This window comes from Erpetoichthys calabaricus, chromosome 18 (assembly GCF_900747795.2).
Source record: "Erpetoichthys calabaricus chromosome 18, fErpCal1.3, whole genome shotgun sequence".
Lineage (NCBI taxonomy): Eukaryota > Metazoa > Chordata > Cladistia > Polypteriformes > Polypteridae > Erpetoichthys > Erpetoichthys calabaricus.
This window is the reverse complement of record NC_041411.2, coordinates 46,776,333-46,800,505: the sequence shown is the minus strand read 5'-3', so window position 1 is coordinate 46,800,505 and position 24,173 is coordinate 46,776,333. Positions and strand designations below refer to the sequence as shown.

The 24,173-nt window shown below is 37.7% G+C and overlaps 1 protein-coding gene across 8 annotated transcripts in view; it reads left to right on the top strand.

Annotated features, from left to right (window-relative positions):
• The window catches only part of cacna1c (calcium channel, voltage-dependent, L type, alpha 1C subunit), a 1,063,887-nt gene that overhangs the window by 705,267 nt on the left and 334,447 nt on the right, over positions 1 to 24,173 (top strand). For all 8 annotated transcript variants that reach the window (XM_051921415.1, XM_051921414.1, XM_051921413.1 and 5 more), the window contains one exon: positions 19,984 to 20,074. In XM_051921415.1, coding sequence (XP_051777375.1) covers positions 19,984 to 20,074 — 91 coding nt within the window. The remainder of the gene's footprint in view (positions 1 to 19,983; positions 20,075 to 24,173) is intronic.

Below are 24,173 nucleotides of genomic sequence, written 5' to 3'. Positions count from 1 at the left end.
TAGGTAAATAAAAAAATTAAAAAATGGAGAAGGGAAATAAATGCGGCAATAATTATTTTTTATTCTAAAATATTATTGATTAGATCCTGCCAGGTTTTGAAAAAATTCTGTATGGATCCTCTAGCTGAGAATTTGATTTTTTCCAATTTCAAATAATATAAAACATCGGTTTCCTACTGACTTATCAGAGGAGAGTTAGGATTCTTCCAATTTAACAAAATAAGTCTGCGTTCCAAAAGTGTAGTGAATGCAATCACCGTTTGCTTGTCCTTCTCCACTTCAAGTCTGTCTGGAAGAACACCGAACACAGCGGTTAATGGGTTAGGAGGGATTGTGACCCCAAGGCTGTCTGAAAGGCACTTAAAAATTTTGGTCCAAAATGATGTTAATTTGGTGCAGGCCGAAAACATGTGACCCAGTAAGGCAGGAGCTTGGTTGCAGTGTTCGCAGGTTGGATCTTGCCCTGGAAACATTTTGGACAGTTTTAAGTGAGACAGATGAGCTCAATATATCATTTTGAGTTGAATAATTCTATGCTTTGCGTATATAGAGCTCGAGTGAATTCTCTGCATTGCTACCTTCCACTCCTTTTCTGATATATTGATTAAGAGATCTTCTTCCCAATGTCCTCTTGCGTCTTTGAAAGGTAGGGACTCTAATAAGATTTTATATAATGCAGAAATGGTGTCTAATTCCTCGAAATTGAGCAGTATTTTTTCCAGCATGGTGGAGGGTACGAGGTGAGGGAAATCGGGCAGTTTCTGTTTAACAAAGTTTCTAATTTGAAGATAGTGAAAGAAATGTGTAGCTGGGAGGGTGAATTTGGAACGTAATTGTTCAAAGGATGCAAATATGTTGTCTCTATAAAGATCTCTGAGCATTTTAATCCCAAATCTTTTCCAGGTATTAAAAAATGGATATGTTTGCGAGGGTTGAAAGAGGTGGCTGTCTTGCAGAGGTGCCACAGATAAAAGATTCTCCATCTTAAAATGCTTTCTAAGTTGGTTCCATATTCTGAGTGAGTAAAGCACAATTGGGTTATTAGTATATTTGCGATAACTTGCATTTATTTCAGCACAGAGCAGGGAGTATAAAGAAGTACTACAGGATTTTACTTGTATTGCGGACCAAGCCTGTGTATGTTCATTTATTTGTGTCCAGGAGTTTATAGCTTGTATGTTTGCTGCCCAGTAATAAAACTGAAAATTAGGTAAAGCCATGCCACCTTCTGCCTGAGGTCTTTGTAGGGTCACTCTTCAGATACATGGGTGTTTTGAATTCCAAACTAATGAAGTTATTGCTGAGTCTTATTGCTTAAAAAAGATTTATTGATATATATTGGAATGTTTTGAAATAGAAAAAGAAGTTTAGGAAGGATATTCATCTTAACAATGTTAATTCTTCCGGCTAGAGTGAGATGAAGGGTTGACCATCTATGCAAGTCGTGCTTAATTTTTTCCATACAGACGGCAAAATTATGTTGATAAGGAGCTTTATGTTTACTTGTGATACTTACCCCTAGGTATTTAAACTGATCTGCTATGGTAAAAGGTAGGGTGTCCAATCTAATATTATATGCTTATGAATTCACTGGAAAGAGTATACTTTTATTCAGATTAATTCTGAGACCAGATATCTTTTGAAATTCTGTGAGTGCTGTTAAAACTGCAGGCACAGTGTTTTCTGGGTCTGATATACAGTAATCCCTCACCTATCGCGGGGGTTACGTTCCAGAGCCCCCCGCGATAGGTGAAAATCCGCGAAGTAGCGACCTATATTTATTTTATTATTTATACATATTTTAAGGCTTTATAAACCCTTCCCACACTCTTAAAAACCTTTCTCACTCTCTTGTTAACCTTTACAACACTCTTATAAACACTTCCTATGCTCTTAAACACTTTCTACATTCTTAAACACCTCAGACCAACACTGCACACTGCACGCAGCGATCAGACGTCAATGTGTCTGCACTCGCTTTGTGAAGGAGGGCAGCTGAACTCATGCTGAGCAGAAATGGACTTTGTGCTGCTTCTGCCAAAATGCCTGCTTGTCGCTCTGCGCGAGGAGTGTGTGTGTGTGTGTGTGTGGGTGTGTGAGAGCTGAACGCACCTTCGCTCAAACCCCCCCTCCCCGGAAGCGCAGTACGCTCCTGCCACTTCGCATTGTCAAGGGGGTGGGGAGCTGAATGAACGCTAAGGAGAACTGGACTTTGTGCTGGCTTTGTGCTGCTTGTCGCTCTGCGTGTCAATAATTTAAAAGCCTGTACATCACCAATTTTCCTGTCTCACTGTCTTGTCTTGCGTGAAGTTAAAATGTTTTATAATAGTGAGATGTTACTCATATCCTTAGCCCGACATCCACATATCATATGTGTTAACAAAGTGTGTTTTATAAGTTTACATGTGTTTAAAGCATGTGGGATGGGTATTTTAAGGCTTAAACTATAAAAATGTTTATTTATATGGTCTTTCTATATCGCGGATTTTCTCCTGTTGCTGATGGGTCTGGAACATAACTTCCGCGATAGGCGGGCAATCACTTGTATTTAAAAACCCGCAAAGTCGTGAATCCGCGAAAAGTGAACCGCGAAGTAGCGAGGGATTACTGTATATAAAACCATATCATCTGCTTATAGAGAAATTTTCTGTTCCAGTCCTTCTGTGATAATCCCTTTTATCTGATAAGAATTTCGACAGTGAACCGCCAGTGGTTCAATGGCGATTGCAAACAGCAGTGGTGACAAGGGACATCCTTGTCTGGTGCCACGTTCTAGCTTAAAGTAGTCTGAACAAATGTTGTTAATACAAACTGAAGCTTCTGGATTGGTATACAGTAGTTTGATCCATGCACAAATATCTCTGGGGTGTTTGACTTTGCTGGTGAATATATTACATTAAACAGGCGTCGGAGATTGAAAGATAAGTGTCGGCCTTTAATAAATCCAGTTTGATCCTGTGATATTACCGAGGGCAGCACTTTCTCCACCCTTCTAGCTAGAATTTTTGAGAGTATCTTAACATCATTATTCAGAAGTGAAATTGGTCTGTATGATGCACATTGTAACAAGTCCTTATTTTGTTTAGGAAAGACGGTGATTAATGCTTGATGAAAAGTTTGAGGTAGTATTTGGATGTCTCTAGCTTCTGTAAATGTTGCCAATAAGAGGGGAGCTAGCTAAGTGGAGAATTTCTTATAAAATTCTACGGAGTAACCATCAGGGCCTGCTGATTTCCCGCTTTGAAGTGACTTTATAGCATCTAGTAATTCTGATAGCGTCAGAGGTTTATCCAGTTCCTCAGCACTTAAAGCATCTATTTGTGGTGTCTGTAATGTATCCAGAAATGCATTAGATTGTGTGTTGTCTTCTTTGAACTCAGTAGAATATAAGGATTTATAATAATCTCTAAATGTGTGCATTATATTTTTATGGTCAATGATTTCTTCTCCATTCATGTTGGTGATTACTGGTATTGCATTGCGAACTTCTTTTTTGTGAATTTGTTGAGCTGAAAGCTTATTAGCTTTTTCTTCGTGTTCATAGTAATGATGTCTTGACTTATAAATAAGTTGTTCAGTTTCTTTAGTTGTCAAGATGTTGAGTTCTGTATGCAGGGCCTGCCTTTTCCTGTGAAAAGCTTCACTTGGACACCTGGCTTGTTCTTCATCTATTCTAGTAATTTCGCTTCTTAGCTCTGACACTTTCTTGGTTTCTAATTTATTTCTGTGGGAAAGATATGCAATAATCTGTCCTCTTACGAAGGCCTTTAGAGTTTCCCAGAGTGTTCCTGCAGAAACCTCTGTGGGCGTGTTTGTCTCTAGGAAGAAGCTGATTTGTTTGGATATAAATTCTGTGCATTTCTCGTCTGCTAATAGAAGAGGGTTAAGACGCTATCTGCGAGGTGAGTGTGAGGGGCTTAATGATTTTAGCTCCAAGACTAGAGGGGCATGGTCAGAGATAACAATTGTGTCATATTTACACGATTTGATCGTAGGCAGGAAATTATTATCTATAAAAAAATAATCAATTCTTGAGTAGCTATGATGCACTGGTGAGTAAAACAAATATGTTCTTGAGTTTGGGTTAAGAAACCTCCAGGGGTCTGATAAGTTGTGGTCAGTTTAAAACTGTGAAATTGTCTTTGCAGTGTTAGATGTCGTCCCCCCTGTCACAGGAGTCCTATCTAAGAGTGGATTTAAAACACAATTAATGTCCCCAGCCATTATAATTTTATGAGTGTTCACATTGGGAATGGATGCAAATAGATTTTGCATGAATTCCTTATCATCGACATTGGGTGCATAAACATTTATCAAAATCATTTTACTGTAAATAAGTTGCCCATGACCATCACATATCTCCCTTCAGGATCCGATACTACATCTGATGCTACAAATGAGACTGTGCTGTGTATGAGAATTCCCACCCCTCTAGTTTTCTTTATAAAGCTAGAATGGAACATTTGGCCAGTCCAGTCTTTTTATAGTCTGAACTGATCCTTGCTTAGTAAGTGGGTCTCCTGTAAAAATACTATTTTAGCGTTTAAGCCTGTTAGGTGAGAGCATACTTTCTTTCTCCTTAATTCATGATTCAGGCCTTTAACATTCCAGCTCACAAAGTTAACTGTGCCATCTTGGAGACATTGATTCTGAGTTTTTAATGTCATTTTATAATCTTAACTGGTAGTGAGGCAGTTTTAATCTTAATTTCAAAATTCCCCATGAGTTATTGCCATATAGCCTATTGTTGTGTTGCTATTTATAGTTATAAGGATTAGAAGAATAGATTAGATATAGCCTGCTCTCCTTCTCTCCCCCCTTTATCCCCCCACCCCCCCCACTTTGCCTCCCCGCACGAGGCTTGATCTGGCTTAGCAATGTCCCAGTCCTCTGACATACAAAGAGACAGAGCACGTCCGAAACAAAACAAACCCCACCCCACAGCGGCTTTTGAGAATTAAAACAAAGAGATATCTATTGCAGCTGAAGTCTAAATACTATCTGCCAAAAATATAATCATTAACAGTCTTTAAGCTTAAAATAATCTTCAGCAATTTTAAGATATTAAGATAATAAAATAATGAACCCTGGGAATGATTTTAAAAAGTGGTCTTGGATAAACATAGTAAATCCTAATGCAATACTAGAAATAGCAATAAACCAAGGGTATGATGTTAAACAGTCTACTTTAAGGTAGTAAAAAAAACCAAAAAAAAAAACCAAACCCTACTTTAATTACTTCAACACTTCCACTCACTCACGTCTATAACTGTAATTAAGACATAAACATATAGTGTCCAAGTAAAGAAAAGGATGTATAATTATAATACCAGTCTCTTTAAAAGTGGATCCGACAGCAAATGATAGGTCCTTACCATGCCATGACAGAATACGGCTCCTTATTAACTTTCAAAAGAGTGTTGGGAACAGCTTCTTTAGTTCCTTTTCAGCTTCCTCCTTGCTTGAAAATACATAATATTGGTCTTGAACTTCCACTTTCAGTTTGGCGGGATACAAGAGACTGTATTTGATATCGGCTTTCTGTAACAACTTTTTAATGTTAAAGTAGGCTGTGTGTTTTGCAGTTGTTAATGGTGAGAAGTCGGGGAAAATATGAATAAGATTATTTTCAAATATAACCTCTTGCTTCTGTCTGAGAAGTGCCATCACATCAAGCTTACATCGTAATTCGCTTGAAGCGGACAATAAAAGACCTAGGTTTAAAGGTGCTTGATCTGTATATGCGATACGCTGATGGTATTTCAGTCTCGAATTTAAAATCATCTCCAATTATTTTAGAGAGTAATTCTACTGCAAATTTCACTGGGTTTGAGCTTTCTCGTTTCTCAGGTATGCCCTCAATTCTTATATTATTTCTTCTGCACCCATCTTCCAGGGCCGCAAGTCTGTCTCCAAGTTTTTTGCATTTGGAATCCGCAGCTGTAGCGCTTTCATCGGCGGTAGAAGCCAATTATTCCGCTGTTTCAACTCGAGCCGTGAATGCCTGCTTAACGTCGTCCAGCTGATCTGTAATATCATTCATCTGGTCGGCAAGTTTTTTCAGTTTGGATGTATTTTCTTCGATGTGTTCCTCTAATTTCTCCAACATGCTGTTAAAGGTCACGTCAAACCATTTAAATAGACGCGTTTCCCAGTCTTTGATATCCTTATTAAGCTCGCTCTTAAGCTCAATGTTAGCCTTCTTAATCTCATTCTTAAGCTCATTCTTGTTATCCTTCTTAAGCTCATTTATGGCCGTAGCCATGGCAGTGGCCAGTGTAGCGATCATCTCTTTCAATTCGGACAGTTCGCTTCGGCTTTCATGCTCCGCGAGTGGAATTGCAGCTCCTGTTACATCAGGTGCTGCGGGCTCGCGATGAGTAGATGAGAGCACGTCCTGCAGAGCCTTTTCTAGTCTCGAATGATCCTCAGAAACAGGCGATCCATCGCGACCTGTATCACTTGCACCTTCGCTCCCATTTTCACTCTCGACTGGAGACGATACAATTGAGTGGGGTCCTAGGAAATCTGCGCATTCGTCTGCCTGTTCCAGGTCAGTCTCCGAGAGGCCATACCTCGCACTTGGGCCGGATGTCTGTCCAGACTTTGATGCAGCTTTAAGTTTCTTTTCCGGTTCTTTCTGACTTTTCTTCTTGTTGCTCATGCTTGTATATTGTAGTGGAAGTTCCTTGGTTGGGTTAAATACAGGATACCTCTAAATAATATGAAATACGTGGGAAAGTAAAGCCGCTGCTAGCGGAGCTCTGCTTCAGACGTCCATCTCCTATAACAGACCAGACCAACTCGTAAAAGTAATTTACGAGTTGGTAATTTTACTTTATTTCTGGGGAAATGTTTTTATAACCAAGTAGAAAGGCCTCATTAGTGACATGCAGTTGTAGTGTGAACTATTTTTAAAATTTTAATTTCTTATTTCATTTCATTTTATGATCTCAAGTTGTGCAGTGCTGTGTATTGGTTTTCCATATGGTCACCTTTTCCACATTGCATGTGTTTGAACGCAAAAATCACCATGCGAACATATTCCTTGAATTGTAAAGGATGAAGTTCTGTTTGCTCTTGTCTCTATTGCCAATGCACTTTCCAGCATATTTCTTGTAAACTGAAAATACTGAGGGCTTTATTTATATTGTTCACAGGCACTGCCCAAGTGAAAATCAGGCCTTCCCTTCTACATTTGTTCTGATGCCAACTGTGAAGGGTTTATGTGTAGTTGTTAATATTCTCCAGTTCAGTTAATTTTATTATTGACTTAGACTCTGTTGTTTTGCAATTAAATAAACCTCTTTTTCCAACCACTTCTTTGTTCTGCTGCACCTTATTCTCAAACCATTAACTTAGAATGGGAACAGGCTGCTTGCAATGATCCAGGAAAACAAATGGAAAGACAGTAACATATCATACGGCCATAAAGATATTAATGTTTTAGCATTATACCAAAGAAGTGACAGTCTCATTCATGAAAGAAATGCAGCTCGACATGTGCTGCTGTTTGCCATTCTAATGTGGTTTACCTGTTTGTTGCCACTGCCTAATGTGTTTATTTTGTTTTTTTCTGATGACTTGATTACTGTTTGTACAGAGAAAACATGTATGCATTTCCAAACTAATAATAGAAATGTTTCAGTGCTAAATTCAGAAGATAACAAAATTGCATCTGTAATTAAGTGATCAAAAAATGACTGCAGTGTTTAATTATGCATTTAAAAAAATATATTTTCAGAAATATGTAATACTTTTTAATTTATGTATAAAATTAATAAGCTAAATTGCATAGTGAGCAGCGTTGTTATCAAAAATACAGTATCTGCAGTTGCAAATTCTATATTTTGGTAATTGCTGGTTATTTATTTATCCCTAAAAACATGCCAACTCATTTTTTATTGTGATTGAGAAATTCAGGCAGTAGTCATTTTTATTTAATTAAAACACAAGCTGTTTTTAAAATGTGAAATGACTTCTTAATTTTTCATTATGCTTTAAAAAATACAAGCAGCATAATAGCACTAGCAGTAGATTTGAATTTGTGAATAAATTATAAATTCAAAAACAAGTAACTTTGTCAAGACTGCAACAAAAATACAAGAGAGTAAGTATCATAGCCTGTGTATGGGGCCCTTGTATATTTTCAAGGTACACTAGATGACCTTGAGGATGCACAAGAGAACAATAATAATCTATGTGCAAATTCAGAAAATAAGGAAAGTAATAATCAGCCCGGACCAAGTGGAACTGAAAAGCTTGTAGGACAAATCCAGGTCAGAAATAAGACTTCATAATGAAATTCCAAAACGTTGGTGCGATACACATGCAGAGCAAGTTAAAGGATATGAAAGTAGGAAAATTTGAAAGTATCAAAAAAAGATAATAAAGACCGCATTAGCACAAACAAACAGAAATTATTACTTGGTGAAATAACAGAACAGCAAAAAGAGATTGAATATATGGACATAGGTGATATGTCAGAAAATATGTAAATATTGTAAGGCTTTAAAGTTTAAATCGGAGACTTGTAGATCAGCTAATTCCTGTTGCCATCAGGTAAAAGTAGTGTTGCCTCCCAATGAAGAGGCGTATCCATGAGAATTAAAAGATTTGCTATTTGGTTAAAGTGAAACCCACAAACACTTCAGGCAAAATATCCGAGTCTACAATAATCTCTTTGTGTTTGCATCATTCAGTGCTCAAAACGTAAATTTACACGATTCAGGACCATACGAGAAACGATGAAGTCAAAAGAATTAACACGAAAATTGTAGGACGATTACAGGGCAGATTGGTTAAATGCATATCAATAGATTATGATGAAGTAGTTGGTGCTGATAGTGCAGAAGATGAAAACATCAACTTACAATATCCCATCGAATATCTACAAGCGTTAACATCGTCCGGACTCCCACCGGCTGAATTACTGTTAAAAGAAGGATGGACCATACGCTATGAGAATCTGTCGTCCCGTAACAATTAAAGCTACAACAAGTTTAATTTCGAAGAAACCACAATTCAGTCAATGTATATTGTTTATCACGTAGAAGAGATGCAACATATAATCGAAAACGGGGTTCAGTCAAATCAGAGCATACATTTACACGATCAAATTTCTAAAATGGGGTTTACCTCACATGCATTTATTGGTTACTTTGCAAAATAAATTATTAACTGCTGATGATGTAGATCAGGTCTGTGCTGAAAGTCCAAACAGAGAAACCTATCCTGAATTATGGTACAAAGTCATTGAACACATGTCTCATGGACCACATTTAAAAGATTCAGTATTGGGACTCAAAAGAGAAAAAAGTGTTAAAAGAAATTTCCTAAAGCGTTCGTTCAATCAACAGATATGACTAAGGCTGGCTTTCCTGATTATCGACGAAACAAACAACACACTTACCACGGAAAGGAAGATAGTAAAATTTGTGATGATCGATAATTCAATGATTTTACCATATAACCCATATTTACTCAAGCAATTCAATTGTCATATTATTGTCGAGTATTGTGCTTTGGAAAGATAGATAGATAGTACTCATTTCTATCTATCTATCTATCTATCTATCTATCTATCTATCTATCTATCTATCTATCTATCTATCTATCTATCTATCTATCTATCTATCTATCTATCTATCTATCTATCTATCTGAGTACATTTACAAGTACATTCATAAAGGGCACGATAGAGTACTCATAGCTTTATCCAAAAAACAGTCTCAGGACGAAGTTCAAGCATATTTAGATACTCGGTACGTCAGTGTAATGGAAAGCGGGTGGCATTTAATGAAATTGCCAATGCACGGTCAAAGTCATTCTGTTGAATTATTAACGATTAATTTACCAGGTCAGAATATGATTCAATTTAAAGAGGATGAAGAAGCAGAAGCTTTAAAGGTAGCGAAAAATAGAAATGCAAAATTAATGGCTTATTTTGAACTTAATAAAACAGATGTAAATGCAAAAGCATATACGTATGCGCAAATCCCTCAAAATTACACATGGCAGAAACAAAAAGGAGTGTGTATATATTGTCACAAAAACGACCACAAGACGTTGAGAAGGTTTGGGGCAGCCACCCGTATAATTGTTCCCGGCTGCAAAACTGATTCATAAACAAAGACATGTTCATTCAACTGAGTCCAAAACAGAACTGATTCTCTTGAGAGAAGATGGCGGCTTTAAAGGCCAGCAAAGGAAGTGATGTTATCGATAACGGAACCGGAAGTGACGTCATTGGCTGTCCCAGAGCCAGGCGGGATTTCCCTAGAATGGTCTGCAAAAGATCGAGAGGGAAAATTAGTGCACTTCGCCACCCCCTGGTCTGGCATGGAATCACATGTATTCGAGCCCTTTAGTTGTCTCTTAAACACACGTGTGTGACAATATATATGTATGTATGTATGTATGTGTATGCAGTACAGTAATCCCTCGCTATATCGCGCTTCGCCTTTCGCGGCTTCACTCCATCGCGGATTTTATATGTAAGCATATTTAAATATATATCGCAGATTTTTTGCTGGTTCGCGGATTTCTGCGGACAATGGGTCTTTTAATTTCTGGTACATGCTTCCTCAGTTGGTTTGCCCAGTTGATTTCATACAAGGGACGCTATTGGTAGATGGCTGAGAAGCTACCCGGCTTACTTTTCTGTCTCTCTTGCGCTGACTTTCTCTGATCCTGACGTAGGGGGATTGAGCAGGGGGGCTGTTCGCACACCTAGACGATAAGGACGCTCGTCTAAAAATGCTGAAAGATTATCTTTCACGTTGCTATCTTTTGTGCAACTGCTTCCTGAAATGACATGCTGCACGGTGCTTCGCATACTTAAAAGCTCGAAGGGCACGTATTGATTTTTGATTGAAAAACAAACTCTGTCTCTCTCTCTCTCTGTGTCTCTCTCTCTCTCCCTGCTCCTGACGGAGGGGGTGTGAGCTGCCGCCGTCAACAGCTTTGTGCCGCGGTGCTTCGCATACTTAAAAGCAAACAGCCCTATTGATTTGTTTGCTTTCCTCTGTCTTTCTGACAGACTCTGCTCCTGACGCGCACTCCTTTGAAGAGGAAAATATGTTTGCATTCTTTTAATCGTGAGACGGAACTGTCATCTCTGTCTTGTCATGGAGCACAGTTTAAACTTTTGAAAAAGAGACAAATGTTTGTTTGCAGTGTTTGAATAACGTTCCTGTCTCTCTACAACCCCCTGTGTTTCTGCGCAAATCTGTGACCCAAGCATGACAATATAAAAATAACCATATAAACATATGGTTTCTACTTCGCGGATTTTCTTATTTCGCAGGTGGCTCTGGAACGCAACCCCCGCGATGGAGGAGGGATTACTGTATATATATATATATATATATATATATATATATATATATATATATATATATATGTATATATATATATGTATATACAGCATACATATGTATATATATGTATATATGTGTGTGTGTGTGTGTGCATGTGTGTTTTGTGTGTGTATGCATCTAACTAAGCAGTTACTCAGACATTAAAAGAAAAAGCTAATTAATGTTATATGTGGTATTTTATCGTAGCGCTGGAGGGAACGGGGGGTAGGGGTCGGCGAGCGAAGCGTGTGTACATGTGTTTGTACCTTTCATCCAGGATGCCAAAACTCTGAAGAAATCAGAACAATTTATGAACAAAGTTCCTAAGTTGGGGATGGTCCACATTAAATAATTGTTGCTTCAAACATGGTGATAGACAATTTTTATACAAAAAACTCAAACATACTTATTGCAATAAATCAAATAATACTATTTATTCATAACCAACCAAGGATAATAGAGATTGATATTTACAAGAATATATAGTTGTATAGATACAGTATATAGATATTGTGGCCTGCAGGGGGTGAACTCAAACCCGACACAAATGGACACAAACTCTAATCCAGCAATATACATGGCTTTTATTTTGCTATGGGGAAACTCATTTTCCTACCTGCACAGCATACTCTGCAGCCCTTTGCCTTTCTCTTCTCTTTTTTGTACTTCTCTCTTTCTCTCAGTTCACCCTCCATTCCTCCTCCATCAAGTTTTGTTACTCTTCCACCCGACTCTGGCTCCTGGAACAGTAGCAGTGGGCTTCTTTTATCTTGTACCTGGGAGTACTTTGTTGGCCCGTTAGCGTGGTCAGGAAGTACTTCTAGCTGAGGCAGAAGCCCAACAAAGTAGGGAACTTAATAAATAAGTAGCCGAACTCTTATGAAGCCCTATGGGAATCCAGGCACTGTTCAATCCAGGTGGGATGCCATCTAACACTCCAGGGCAGACAATGTCCCCTCCCCCGGCAAGAACGATGGCCATTTGTCACAATATATAGATAAAGGACAATTACAAACAACATTAAACAATAGATTTATCCCAGCTAGTTGAACTTGTTCTCTCTCATTAGAAAAAGGCACATAACGTACGAATTTGGATGCTGATGTTTCATTTAATGTGGTCAAGATGGCTAAGGTCTTTAGCTAATTATTTATTTTCTGTGATGTTGATGTTGATTTGTTCAAAGCTAGTCTGCACTGGTTTACCCCTACCCAAACACACAATGTTCCTTTGTATGAGATGGTGCTCCAAACTTTCCTTTTAAATTTAAGAAGATAAAATTATAACAGCTAAAACTTAACCATCAGAAAGATTATTACATTTAAGTTACAGTAATACTAATAACTAATAACTAATACTAAAAACAGAAATAAATTAGCTGGCTTTATCCTAACTACTGATGTACAATAGTTCTAAGAATCAAAATAGGTGTACTTATGGCTTGGTTCTTGTCGACTCTTTCAATACTTTCCAATTCTTCTAAACTGACTTTCTGTGGCACACGTGGAAGGGTGTTCAGCGTTTGTTTAGGACCTCTTCTCCTCAGTCACCTTGTTGGCACCTTCTAGTTGCAAGTGGTACTGCAGTTTTCACCAAGGTTTTACACACTATGGCATCATTTGCTAGTGTACAATTTATGGCTTCTGGGTGGTCGGTAGTTAGTTGAGTCCCATTATTAGGAAGACTTGGCTATTATGCATGGTCTCCCTCTCTTGCACATGTACATTGCTTCACTTTAGCAAGGCCTGGGCTCATTGCACCATTATCTCCAAAACAGTCTTTCACTCTTCCAGCCCAACATCAGGTTACCCTTTGGAGTAAAAGAGATTGATCCTGCCTTTGTTAATGGCAACACCCTAGGCAACAGGATCCTATCTGTGGAGAAAAATTATGCCCGGGCCAAAAGCATTGAGCATGTGGGGGCGGCATATATATATGGAGATTGCAATGGGTTATTAATTAAGGAGTTGACATTTTGCTATTGATTTATTGGATCCACATTGGCCCAACTTTTTTGTTGACAATTAGTGCAGTTTTTTTCCATCAAGGTCGCCAATTGTTGAGTTATGGCTTTTTGTTACATGACCAGATGTCTAAATACTGCATCATGGAGACATCCTGGATGTCACTTTGTAATTGATTAATCTAATTAGATAAAACACAAAATCCACATTCCAATGAGGCCCTGTGAGCAGAGAACTGACAGGAGCTGAATTGTATCTGAATTCTATCAGTATCTGGCAGCTGTTTCTTAAGCAATGGACTTGTGTGTCAAAGAAAAGCTAAAGGGGTAATACCAGTATGTCCTACAGTGTGTATATATAGTATGTGTTGCTTAGTGTAGTGGTTCTCAAAGTGTGGGGCGGGCCCCCCTAGGGGGGGCACAAAGTAACAAAAAGGGGGGCGCGAAGATGTGAAAAAAAGAAAACAAGAATCGAAAATATGAAAAATACATCTATTGAAACCAAAACAAAACTTAAACTACATTCTGATACTAGAAAAATAAATATAGAGTTAGATAAATGTTGATAAAAGTTACGTAGGTATAATAAAATATGCATCTATGATATATCATTAATTAAAAAAGAACAAATTGGTATTAGTTGGCTCCTTTCAAAAAAACGCGATTAAAACTGTTATGAAAATTCGGGTTGCAAATACTTAAAGGTTGAGAAACGCTGGCTTAGTGTATTGTATTATTATGTCAGAGACCAGCTTTGTAATATTTCATTATTAATTGAAAGATAATTTGGTCTGTAGACTTTACTACTAAACTATGCTATTTTTTTCAAAATTCGGTGTCTCTGTTGTATTTTCATCTTCTTGGTTTTTAAGCTCATGTAGTTTCAATTTCTAGTATTGTTTTTAATGTTCAAACTCTGGTACTCTTCCTTCCCAAGCTTTACAACCTCCTGCTCCAAAGTATCAATTTTAAATTTACAGTATCTTTATTTTTGCTATTGAATTCTACAGTGATAGCTATGAGCAGCATGTACTTGTGCAATCATAATAGGCTTGTTATTTGTTGTTTGCTTCAGTCTTACAGCATTGATTATTCACAGCATCAGTTTTAGTGACCTTAGATACCTCCATTTAATTTCTGTACTTTTTGAATGGAAGTGTGTTAGCAGATTCCATGCCTTTAGAGGTGATGTTTTCATGTCATAATCATTAAGACTATTAGCACGGTTGTGTGCAAGTAGTGCTTTAGTGGCAGTATCTTTTTTCTGGCATAAAGTTACATTAATCTTATGGCAGCAAAAATGAATCGGCATAAATTAATTTCTTGTCAAAAAAATTCCTTCAAAAAATGTAGAGTTTCATTTTGAAACGCAAATCAAATGTTTGTAATGTAAGTCTTTTGTTGCCAAAAGGCTTTTCATTTTATGAGAAACATCCCAAAATAATATGTGCTCACTTTGTCACTTTTCTTCTAATATATTTGGACCGTGCATATGCTCAGCCTCATCTGCCGGAAACCTGAAAGCAGGCTTCCTGTCTTGTGCATCTACCAGTGGAAATAATTTCACTAATATGTCTGTTAGAGTGCTGTGATATTTATTGTGCAACTTCTTTATACATATTAGTAGTTGTTTGTTATTGATATTGTGCGTGGAAAAATGCTTAGTTATTTCCCATGTATTATAGTTATACAGGGTGTCCATAAAGTCCGTGTGCAAAAAAAGTACTATCTATTCATCTACAAATATTAATACAGGGTGTCCATTAAGTGCAATTTAAAATAGTTGTAACTTTGAAAGTATATGTGATAGAAAGAATTCATAAAAAAGATTATAAAACTTGATGTATCTAGTTTTTTTTTTTGTTGTTAGAATTTTATTTTTGCCGTATTTGGGGAACTGAAAATCCACATAAGTCTGCTGAACATGAAAGAGATTCTCCCAAAATTAAGGTGTGGTGTGCTTTGGGAAAAATCAAGTCATAGGGCCATTCTTTTTTGAAGGGTGTGTTGTTAACGGTGAAAGCTATCTAGAAATGCTGCAAAATTACTTTATTCCTCAACTTGAACAATTAGGACTGATAGCGAATACAGTGTTTCAACAAGATGGTGCTCCTTGTTACTTTGCTTTGCATGGTAGACAGTTTCTACATGAGAAATTCCCTAACAGATGGATTGGAAGAGGTGGACCATTTTCTTGGCCTCCACGTTCGCCAGATTTGACTCCATTGGGTTTCCTTTTATGGGGACATGTGAAAACTAATGTTTGTTCAACCAAACCTCGATCGTTAGAAGACTTGCAAGATAGGATAACTGATGTGATTGCTGGTATTACTGAAAATCAGCTTGAAAATGTTTACCAAGAACTAAAAAATCGTATTACCCTTTGCATTAGTAATGGTGGACATGTTGAAAATTAACAAGAACAATAAAAAATGTGTTTCTTCTTTCTAATTCTTTTTAAAGATTCTTTCTATCACATATACTTACAAAGTTACAACTATTTTAAATTGCACTTAATGGACACATTGTATTAATATTTGTAGATGAATAGATAGTACTTTATTCCTCTTATGGATAAATAACGTAATAAATAGAATACACATAACATCTCACAGAAGTTTAAAGTATTATCTTTAGAAACTGGAATGCTCATTATAATGAGTGTAGACACTGGAGAAAAGAAATGCCACAAAGTAAAAATAATTGATTTTAGCGATCTGGACATAAGGAGGTGTGGATAACCCTTACCTGCAAGCACTTAGGTGGCGTTTTGCCACTGCTAAAATTTTCAAATGTTTGTATAGTACTGTTTTGAATATTGGAAAAGTACAAGACATTGATCCTTTTAATATTAAAATAATGTTGGTTAAAACCTATTTGAGAGACTGTGAGATTGACTGTAAGGGTTTTTTTCTTCCAATCTGGACTTGAGCCAGTCAGAAATAGCAGGAGGCTGAAGCTATTATTTGGTGAAAGTTATGGGTGCATAGCCCTTTAACCTTTTAGGCCTTAACTCCAAGCAGGGGTTGGGCTCAGAATTCTATGCAATTACATTTAATCATAAGTCACACTCAGGATAATGGATAATTTTATGTTTTATACTGCTAAACCATAATAACTCGCAATATAGTATTCTGCTGCCATCTTGTGGATGAAATACCATTTTTACAAAACATAATACATATCTCTATGCTTTCTGCCACTTTAAGGTAACTCTTAAAAGCACACTGGTAAACTAAAAGCCATAAAGGCAGTTTTAGAACAAACTTAAACTGAAACATTGCTAAGATTGAGTGATCGTGATGACAATGTGTATTGGACATCAGACTTTGACATGGAAATTAAAACTGATGCATGATATGGCACTGTACGACTGAACCATCGTGATATGCCTGGTGAATTCAATCGTAGGAAGCTTCCCCCTGGTGTGACAAAAAGGCAAAACAATTGTGATTGAGTGCAAGGGCAAGCAAGACATTAGCCCCCAAGCACTGCTCAAAATACGGCAAGTGTCAATGTTTGTGTCAGAAAAATGTGGAAATCACTAAGCCTTATGCTTGTGGTACAATAACAATAACCCAAGGAACACATCAGAAAAAATATGATTAAAAAAGCATGCAAAAAAACACCCTTCTGCTGCCCCAATCATGACATCAGGCTGTGTGTTGTGGATGATTTCAAAACATACGACATAAAGGACTTGTACTACATCTCCATCAGCAGAGCAGTGGACACTAGGCCATACCTTTCCCACCATATGTGTATCAATGTTCTAGTAATTACATGTTTCTGTTATACATAATTAACATTTTTTCTTGTTGAGAAAAATTCAACATTGTTGGCTTGTTTTTCGTGGGGTAAACATAACACTAAAAACTAACCACCCCTCAGAACTGTTTGCAGTTTTACATTGGAAACCCCTGTGCCCCTAATAATACCCTCCCCTGACACTTAACCTCACCCCCTTTCTATTGAATGTCACTGTCACAAGCATACAAGGAAAAAAATCCCTGCCCAAGAAGGGGTAAACACCACTGTGAAATATATGTTTTATCTCTTTCTAATCACTCTGGCGTCCGCCCCCATAAGGAAGGCAGAAACTAATTCGATTACAAACTGGAAATAACATCAACAGCTGGCAAGTGTAGCGGATTCAGTGGTGGTGGGTCATATTGTGAACGAGTTTCATGAGCTTGCGACATAGCAACAGGCACATGCGACCCAAAAGTGGCTGAAAAACGCTGGTTTAGCTGTCCAGGGCTGCAAGCATGAAACTGGTATTAAAATATATTCATATACTTAGCTCATTCCAGACTTGAAATGCAAGAAAAAAAGCAGCACCAATATATAAATAAATACTCACTAAACGTCTGGGGGGCAACTGCAACAGAAGGCAGGAGGTAGAATGTGAATTGAAGCCTAACAAACCCAATTTATCTATTGTACAAAATGTAAAGTTTCTCTGTGTCTAGTGGTAAACAGAAATTGTTTCAAGGACAGGCATGAAAAGTAAAATTGGAAGTAAAATTTTGGATGAGTGCATTACTATACATACATAGTCACAAATTGTTTAGTTATTACTTCAGAGTGATATATTGTGTGTGTGTGTTTTCTTTTTCCTAAAAATAAATATATAACTGGAACTGCAATACCTCTTTTGAGAGATTGCTTTAGTGCAACTTTTCAATTCTATGGGATAGGATATCCAAATCTGGTACAATAATAGCTGACAGATTGGGGCACAGAATAAAATTGATTCCAGGATTGTTTAATCATAAAATATCTTGGTTATGTATTGTAAAATCCACTTTGTTTTTAAATAAACCCCTAAAGCCCCAATTTTTTGTGTTTAATTTAGACAATAATGGCTTGAACATATATTTGTAATTATACAAATACTTTATTTTACAAATTTGAAGTGTTGTATCACTACTTTTCAGCCATTTGAAACTGCTTTATTATATCAGCAGAATAACATCAATTTATTTTTGGGTATGTAATTTATGTGCAATAATGCCAAAAACCCTGTGTGCATTCACAGTAACTCTTTAAAGCTGCTGCTTTAACTTTGTTTTAATTAACAACCCTTTACCTTGGCTTGTATTAATCATGACCAACTTTGTAACTAGGCAGTTGTAATTGTACTAGTAAATGGACGTCAAAAGTCCTTAACATGTTGAATTCCACCACACAAGTTCTTGAAGTTCTGCATTTTTCTTTTACAATAAACATCTTTGACCTACTTTTTTGTTCAAGGTATATTGACCAAAAAGATTACTGGGGAATAATGACATAATAATGTAAAAGTGATATATTTTATCATTTATTAATTCTTGTCATTTTTAATAAGCAGTGTAGCTTTTAATGTATTACCACTTTGCAACAAATATCAAACTATTTTAAACAATAGTGTAACTAAGAATGTAGCAATGTTAAATATGCTACAGAATCCTGTCATTGATTTAAAAGGTAATAAATGACATAATTTAAATGTTTATTTTCAATGGATAGTTTAGGTTATAATGTTTTTCCCTTTTTTAATGTACATGTAAGATTAATTTTATATGACTATTCAGCAACATTAGTTATACTAAAAATAAAATCCCTTGAATCTTTCACCAAGGTTTCGTTTCTCATTGAGTGAGTATTTCATTACCTCTCAAACAACATCACTCTGCTAAGCTTCACCTTTAGCCTGGTACAGACCAGACTAAGACATGGAATTTGCCAAACACAGCTTGTCCTAATCCTCTTTGGTAGAACTGAAACTGGCGTAGATAAAGCCTGGCGTCTTGATTTAACAAGGCTTACTTGCTAAGCATGGTGTTTTGAATACCCTTCAAGTTAAACGAGCTCTGGCAGCAAAATGTATGCCTATATAATATATAGTGGTTATACATTGCACATTGAGTATCACTGTTGCAATGCTCATGTTCACCTTTTAGATTTGAAAAAGCTAACTATCATATATGAATACACATTCAACTCACAATGGTAAATTAAGTAGATTACAGTGTGTAACTCCAATTCTCTCCACAAAATAGGCAGACCATATTGTTTCCTCTTCCCCACCATTTGTGTGACCATTTATGCTTTTTTTTTCTTTGTAGTTTCAGAGCACAGTACAACAAGAGTCAGCAACATCACTTTCTTTTTTGACATTTTGAAAAGTCTGTTGCCATATTGGTTTTTTTTTGAAAGGTGAAGCTTTATTGCAAAATGTCAGTTGGATTAAACTGACTGCCAGGCCATGTACATGTGTAGTCTCGGCACCCATGTTGAGGCATTTCATTTGGATCGAACATGCTCATGCAGTTTGAGCTTATATTTCTGGTCACTCTATTGTGTAGTGGACCATTTTTCTAAAAATCACACAGTATATACCCGGCCTAAGTCTGTCTGGCTAATCTGTGTTTACCGGAAGTCCCAGCTATAAAACAACCTACACATTTCCTTAGCTACTGTAATACTTTGCATAAAGGACACTACAATTAAATGTGAATAAAATACCATTTACCAAATTTAAAAAAGATTGCTAAGTAAGGAACAGACATTTATTAATTTTTAGGTGTATTTAAGGAAACAAAATAATGAGACAAATTAAAACAAATTCACACTATCGATGCTTATTTAAAGTCCCCTTTTCATTTTCTTATACAGTAAACATGCCAACAAGTGAGACCGAGTCTGTAAACACAGATAATGTGGCAGGTGCTGACATGGAAGGAGAACACTGTTGCACTAGACTTGCGTGAGTATCCTTTTTTCTCTTTAAATGATATACCTGCATTAGTATTTTATATAATGATATTGCAAATGCAACAGCATTCATTTTCTGCGGTATGTTTAAATGCATCAGTGTATTTCAAAATTATGATGTTGTTAGACTCATAGAAGATTTTGTGGCTCTGAAATTGTCAGTTGATACCACAGGAAATGTATTGCTGTTATTTAAGGAGCAGTACAGTGGAGTGCGATCCTGTATCAAATAAGCTATTCATTAGACAAAAACGCTTTAAGGAGCATTTCATTTGCAAACTTTCTAAAGTTCTTGCTCTTTATTTAATACAACCATGTTTATTTAATAAATGACTTAAGTAAAAAATGTATTATTTGTTCACTTAGGTCTGAATAAGATACTGTTAGATTTTGGTTGAAGACCTGAAAACACTGAATATGAACATTTGCAGTAATAAATGAAATCAGGAAGGGGCAAATACTTTTTCATGGCATTGTATTTTTGTATTAACCTAACATGTTTTTATTTCCAGAGTATTTGTATTTTGTAAAAAAAATTTAAAGAAGTTTAATGAGTTTGCACACAGTTTGTGTGAGGAACTTGCAGATTTGGGTACGACTGCCAATCCTAATGTGATGTGGGAGACCTTCCGTGACAAGACCCTGAAGGTTGCTGAGGGTTGTGTTGGTGTTACCGGTGTTCCCAGAAGGAGGTGTTTCATCTCGCAGGGCACCCCGGATATCACAGCACACGGTTCAATGGCAACTGTGGTCTGTACCGGGAACTGAGAGAGACGACTACGAGGGCTCTGAGGGCAGATAAAGAGGCGTTTGTTAGAGGAATCTGTGAGCAAGTGACACACCATCTGTGGTCTAGCGACCCATGTCCTGCTTACAGAGGAATCGAAGCATTCCTCGGAGAGTCACAGTCAGGGCGGCTGATGGAACGGACCTTACAGATGATACTGCAGTTGTGACCCACTGGGTTGGCTACTTTAAGCAGTTGTTCAAAGCTGATCCTCCGGCTAGGACATTGGATATCTCTAGGTTCATGGTTCTTGAGGCTGATCCTCCAATTTGCTGTGAACCACATAATCTCACTGAGATTGCACAGGTGGTGAACCAGCTGAGGGGAGGAAAGGCTGCAGGGATCTGTGGTATCCGGGGGTGAACTTCTCCAGGCTGGTGGTAAGGCTGTCCTCCTGGCATTGCAAACAATCTTTGCTTCCATTTGGGAGACTGGCATCATCCCAACTGACTGGAAAACCAGACTTGTCGTCCCTATCTGGAAAGGGAAGGGTGCTCGCCTGGATTGCAGCAACTACAGGGGGATAACACTGCTTTCTGTGCCGGGTAAGGCAGTGTTTCTTTGCAGCCTTTGTCGATTTTCACAAAGTGTTTGACTCAGTTGATTGAGCTTCCCTGTGGGACATCCTGAGGGTTCGCAGGATCCCCTCGAGGTTGCTGGATATAATGGCCAGCCTGTACACTGGTACTGTGAGTGTTGTGCAGAGTGAAGGCAGAACCTCTGCATTTTTTCCAGTTAGTTCTGGGATTCGTCAAGGGTGTGTTCTTGTTCCTTCTCTGTTCAATGCTTGTATGTACTGGGTGTTGGGCAAGGTCGTGGGGTCCAGCAGCTGTGGGGCATCTGTTAATGAAGAAAGATTCATGAATCTTGACTTTGCTGGCGATGCTGTGATCTATGTGGAGTCAATGGAGGCTCTGATCGGGGCGCTCGAGAGACTGAGCAAGGAGTCTGAGTGTCTGGGCTTGTAAGTGTCTTGCATAAAAACCAAGATCCATGCCTATAATGACCTCTTGGGCACAGCCATCAGCAGTGTGTCTGTTTGCAGAGAGAGTGTCGACCTTGTAGAGAGGTTTGCTTACCTTGGCAGTGACATTCATGTCTCTGGTGACACTTCCTATGAAGTCAGTAGACAGATTGGGAGAGCATGGGGGGGGTCATGAGGTCGCTGGAAATGGGTGTGTAGCGCTCCCGATATCTATGCAAAAGGACGAAGGTCCAAGTCTTTATAGTCCTGGTGCTTCCTGTCTTGCTATATGGTTGCTATCCAGTGACCTAAGAGGAAGACTGGACTCCTTTGGTACTGTGTCTCTCCGGTAAATCCTTGGGTACCGTTGGTTTGACTTTGTGTTGAATGAGCGGTTGTTTATGGAGTTCCTAATGAAGTACATTACCTGCATTGTGAGGGAGCATCAGTTACAGCACTACGGCCGAGGGTGATCTGGCTCGTAAGATCCTTATTGCTGGGGACCCGAGTGGCTGGACCAGGCCAAGGGGTCACCCACGTAAAACCTGGCTGCGGCAGATAGAGGGTCATTTCTGGAGGGTGGGACTGGACCACATGTCTACCTGGGGAGTTGCAAACCGGGATCCCAAGTTGTTTCGTTGTGTAGTGGGTGCGGCAACACACTGTACCAGTGCATGCTCCCCAACTTAACTGACTTGACCATACTTGGCATTGTATTTTTGTATTAACCTGTTTTTATTTCCAGAGTATTTGTATTTTGTAACAAAAATTTAAACAAGAGTTCTATATAAATTATTCTTAGTTTTGCCCATACTTTTAAGAAATGTATTCATCATTAAAGTTAATCTTATCTGTCGCCTGTATTTTAGTGCCATTTATTAGAACCCTGCACCAGAAGGAGATTAGCAGGGAAGCATAAACCCAAGTCACAAAAGCTGAGTAAAACTGAATTTAAAGTGACATCCAAACAACACAATATTTCTTGTCATTCACCAAAAAGTATTATTTTTACGTGCTATAGTTATGGACAGACTTGGCAAGTGTAGTGGTAGGCATGACGATTGCTCAGTGACTTATTTAAAAGTATACATCTACAGAATTGCAATATTGATTTTCTCCTCTAGCTTGTAAATGGAAAGGATGTGCTCTAGAGAAGGAAAATTGATAATGACAGGAGACATTCCACTCCACTCCTCTCCTCTCTCCAAGTTCTTGATTCTGCAATAGGTACTAAAGAAGCCTAAAGTATATACTGAGTGGTAACATTTTTTAGTTAACCTGCCTTCTCATTGGTTAACTATTAAATCAGTGACAGCATTGCATGTAAAGACATTGCCATTTACATAGGGTAAATGGGTATCAGAATTAAAATCCCTATTATGTAATATTAAATTTGTTAAAATGGCTTTGTTTACACAGAAGTGAGTACTAGATTTGCACATTTTTCCCCAGCAGTAATTCTGTAGTTGAAAACAGCTGTTTCAAATGCCAGTGAAAGCTGATAGAACTTGTGCCGAGTAAAATTAAATATAATGATGGTGTTGAGGATAAGGCCAAAACATACCATTACAAAATTATAAATAACATGTACATGAAAATACGCATCAACCAATGATGATAAATTTTTTTAATTACTGAAACTTGCTCAACAAGACCTTGGATATGTGAAGATAATGAAGTATTTCAGCAAATGAAATAGATAAATAAATGGCAAAACACCTATTCATGGCACTAGTTTTTTCCACAATAATCTTTCAGCAATTAGTATTTATGAGATATTCTTCACATCAGAGCCCTCCCCACCAACAAGATAAACCTTACAAGTGTTAAATAAGCATTTATTGAAAGTAATATAAATTGAAGACATGATTCTATCATACACACAAGAAAAATTTCTGTCCCTCTCTCATCTGTGTACAGCATCTCACTTTTGTACCTAAAACCTTTCACACCACAGCTTTACATTATATATACCATTCGTCAATACAGTTTCTGTTAATAAGACAATTTTTTGCAACATGTTCATAGTTAATATTGTAATGGAACCGGGCTGTCAGTGAGCCCCAAACCCCAAACACGAACACACGAGTACAGTCCCAGGTTCAAATAATGGAAGGTTTTTTACAAAATAGTTCCAAAAAGTAGCTCAAGCACAAACAGAGGTTTTCTTTCTCCGTTTCCGCAATACTCTCGTCTCACCTCCGCACTGCCCTCCTCCAGTTGAGTGTTGCTCCACATCCTCCCAGCTCCGACTTGCCCGGGTAAGGGAGTATGGTCCCTTTTATCAAGGACTTGGTAGTACTTCTGGTGCCAGGGCTACTGCCCGATGGAAGTACTTCT